At 43.6% G+C, this 3,387-nt stretch overlaps 1 protein-coding gene across 1 annotated transcript; it reads left to right on the top strand.

Annotated features, from left to right (window-relative positions):
* The first annotated feature begins 2,544 nt into the window (after window positions 1-2,544).
* LOC142835691 (DNA-directed RNA polymerases I, II, and III subunit RPABC4) lies at window positions 2,545-2,919 on the top strand. Its single transcript, XM_075949357.1, has one exon. It carries the CDS (start codon window positions 2,574-2,576, stop codon window positions 2,748-2,750), a length of 177 nt encoding a protein of 58 aa, XP_075805472.1. The 5' UTR covers window positions 2,545-2,573; the 3' UTR covers window positions 2,751-2,919.
* Window positions 2,920-3,387: the final 468 nt, after the last annotated feature.

Genomic DNA, 3,387 nt, shown 5'->3' with positions numbered 1-3,387 from the left:
CACCTGCCCAGACTTAGATTATCATGGCTGACCCTCACATGAACCAAATCAACCCTTTCCTCCCGTGTGGTCATTTCTGTGTCTTGTAGTCCTCGCCTTTATCACTGCAATAGAAGCAAACTAGGATGTTCATCCAGTCTGGTGAGTTCTTTAGTGTGGAAGAATTATCACATAAATGCTTGAGAAAATTAAATGAACTGCTATTTTGGTAAACTGCAATCTCAAAATGAACAGAAATAATAATTTCATTAGCTGGCTGTGTTAGTGCACATCTGTATTCTCTTCACATAAGAAGATCAAGTCAAGTTCCAGGCTAGCGTAGTCTTTATAGCAAGTTTTGGGGCAGCCAGGGGTACATAGCATGATCTTGTTTCAAAGCTAAAAAAGAAAACAAAAAACTTGTGTTTTGAGACTGAGATCTTTTTGCAGGGGAGAAAGGAACTTCGAGAGAGTTTCTCTGTATAGCCCTGGCTGTCCTAGAACTCGTTCTATAGGCTGTTCTCAAACTCACAAAGACCAACCTCTGAGTGTTGGAATTTAAGGCATTCTTGACCATACCTGGCTCAATAGGCTCCTTTATACTACCCAAGATTACCTGCCCAGAGATGGCACCATCTACAGTGGGTTGGACCCTTTTAGAAAATGCTAATCTTTTGGAGGCATTTTCTCCATTGAAGTTCCTTCATCCCAGATACCCTAGCTTGTGTCAAGCTGACAAAAAGCTATGCAGCACCACTGATCCTGTATCTTTTTGAACTGGTGCACAAAGATATTACTGTAAACATAACCTTTCCTCTTTGTTCATTCCCCAAGATCTCCTATTCTTATTGCATCATAAGACATAGTATGACTTTAAAAATTCGACAAATGCGGTGGTGGTGCACGCCTTTAATCCCAGCATTTGGGAGGCAGAGGCTGGTGAATCTCTGTGAGTTCAAGGTCAGCCTGGTCTACAAGAGCTAGTTTCAGGAAAGGCTCCAAAACTACAGAGAAATCCTGTCTTGAAAAAAACAAACAAAAAAGAAAACCCAGTAGTACTGGGCCTCATGGTGCACACATTAATTCCAGCACTGGATAGCAGAGGCAAGTAGATCCCAATGTAGTTGGCCTGGTTAAAATCTATTGACTCTAATCTGTGTCCAAGAAGTCTTCTCAGCCTGATCACCACAACAGAAACAAAAGATTATTCAACATTTAACCTTTTTTCATCTTTTTTTCCCTGTTGTATGTGCGTGTGTGTGTGTGTTTTAAGATTTATTTATTGCCAGGTGGTGGTGGCGCATGCCTTTAATCCCAGCACTCAGGAGGCAGAGGCAGGCAGATCTCTGTGAGTTCGAGGCCAACCTGGTCTACAAGAGCTAGTTCTTGGACAGCCAGGGATGTTACACAGAGAATTCCATCTCGAAAAACAAATTATTTATTTTATGTGTGTGGGTATTTTGCCTGCGTGTACCACGTGCATGCTTGGTACTGTGAATTCCCAGGAACTGGAGCTATGAGCTGCCATGGGTCCTCTAGAGAAGCACCCAGTGCTCTTAACCACTGAGCTATCTCTGTAGCCCCTGTGTGTGTTTACATATATCTTATTTATTTTATGTATATGTTTGTTTGTGTACCATGTGTGTGCCAGGTGCCTGAGGAAGCCTAAAGGAGGACTTGGGTCCCTGAAACTGGAGCTACAGACAGTTGTGAGTCATCATGTGAGTGCTGGGAATCAAACCTAAGTCCTCTGGAATAGAAGTCATTGAGATACTCTCCAGTCCCTGTGCTTCTGAATTTTTTTAATTAATTAATTGAAAAATTATTTTTTATGATGGGTACGTTGTGTCTCTATGTAGATATGTGCACGTGAGTGCAGGTGCCCTCAAAGGTCAGTAGGATGCCCCTTGAACTGGATTCATGGCGGATGTGAGCTGCCTGAAGTGGCTGTTGGGAACTGGATTTTGGTCTGCTGAGAAATTGCTGTGTGCTAAGCCATCTCTCCAGTCTGTGCCGCTGCTGCTGCTGCTGCTGCTGTCTTTTTTTGTTTGGTTGGTTCTTTGTTGTTGTTGTTGTGTTTTATTTAGTTTGTTTGGTTTGCTTTTGGTTTTTCAAGACAGGGTTTCTCTGTTTACCCCTGGCTGTCCTGGTACTTGCTCTGTATACCAGGCTGGCCTCAAAACTCAGAGATCCACACAGCTCTGCCATTCAAGTGCCGAGATTAAAAGTGTGTGCCACCATCTCCTGGCCTAATTTTTTGTTTGTTTTTTAATTCAAAATAAATTTATGTATGCACTTGTGTGAGTGTGTGGGGAGGACAGGAAAGGGTATCAGATCTCTCGGAGCTGGAGTCACAGTTGACTGCAAACCCCAGCATGGGTGTATGTATGTGTGTATGTACATATTTTGCCTGAGTGTATGTATGTGTGCCACATGAGTACCTGGAGCCCATGGTGGTCAAGAGAGGACATTGAACCCCTGAACTTGGATTTATCACTGGCTGAGACACCATGTATATTCTGGGAACCAAACCTGGGTCCATAGCAAGAGAAGAAAGAGGCACAGAGCTTGTTTGAGCTGCCGAGGCACTAACAATGGATACCCAGAAAGACGTCCAACCCCCAAAGCAGCAGCCGATGATATATATTTGTGGAGAGTGTCACACCGAAAATGAAATAAAGTCCAGAGATCCAATCAGATGCAGAGAATGTGGATACAGAATAATGTACAAGAAAAGGACTAAAAGATTGGTGGTTTTTGATGCTCGGTGAAAACGTGAAATTCAGGAGTGTCTTTGTTCAAACATTTGTCCCACTGATGCTTCTCTGTGTAGCTTTACGACTACAACTGTGTACCTATGGTTTCACTTTAGAAATGTGATTGTATTTTAATACTTGTATAAAGGAAGTTTTGGTTTAGCAAAAAAAAAAAAAAAGAGAGAAGAAAGAGATCTTAACCACTGAACCATCTCTCCAGCCACAGACTTATTTTACTTTTAATTATGCCTGAGTGTGTGTGTGTGTCCCTGCCCACAGAGATCAAAGGTGTCAGTGAAATTACCTGGTGTGAGCGAGAAGGAAACACAGAACATGCAACAAACCCGCTTAGGGGTTTATTAGAGGGGGCATGCACAGGCCTGGGGAAGTCAGTGTGCAGAGAGAGGGAGGAAGATGGCACGTCCAACTTTTAAAAGCAGTTTAGCACATGCGCACAGGGGTTGACGTGTCTAAGTCATAAGCAGGTGACAGGTCTCATGCATGCGCCCAAGGGCTGTCATACGTGGATGATGTAATCCACGCCGCAGGTAGGTCATGCGGGGCCCTTTAACATCCCTGGGGGCCATTAGGAACTTCTGCATGAGGGCTTGTCTGCACATGCACGGCCCCTAGAACCCAGAAGTATCAGCCT

Source organism: Microtus pennsylvanicus, chromosome 15, assembly GCF_037038515.1.
Source record: "Microtus pennsylvanicus isolate mMicPen1 chromosome 15, mMicPen1.hap1, whole genome shotgun sequence".
Classification (NCBI taxonomy): Eukaryota; Metazoa; Chordata; class Mammalia; order Rodentia; family Cricetidae; genus Microtus; species Microtus pennsylvanicus.
This window is presented reverse-complemented; position numbering and strand designations above follow the sequence as displayed.

Coding starts and splice junctions, on each gene's coding strand:
- LOC142835691 (XM_075949357.1), top strand. CDS start 2,574: ATGGATACCCAGAAAGACGTCCAACCCCCAAAGCAGCAGCCGATGATA.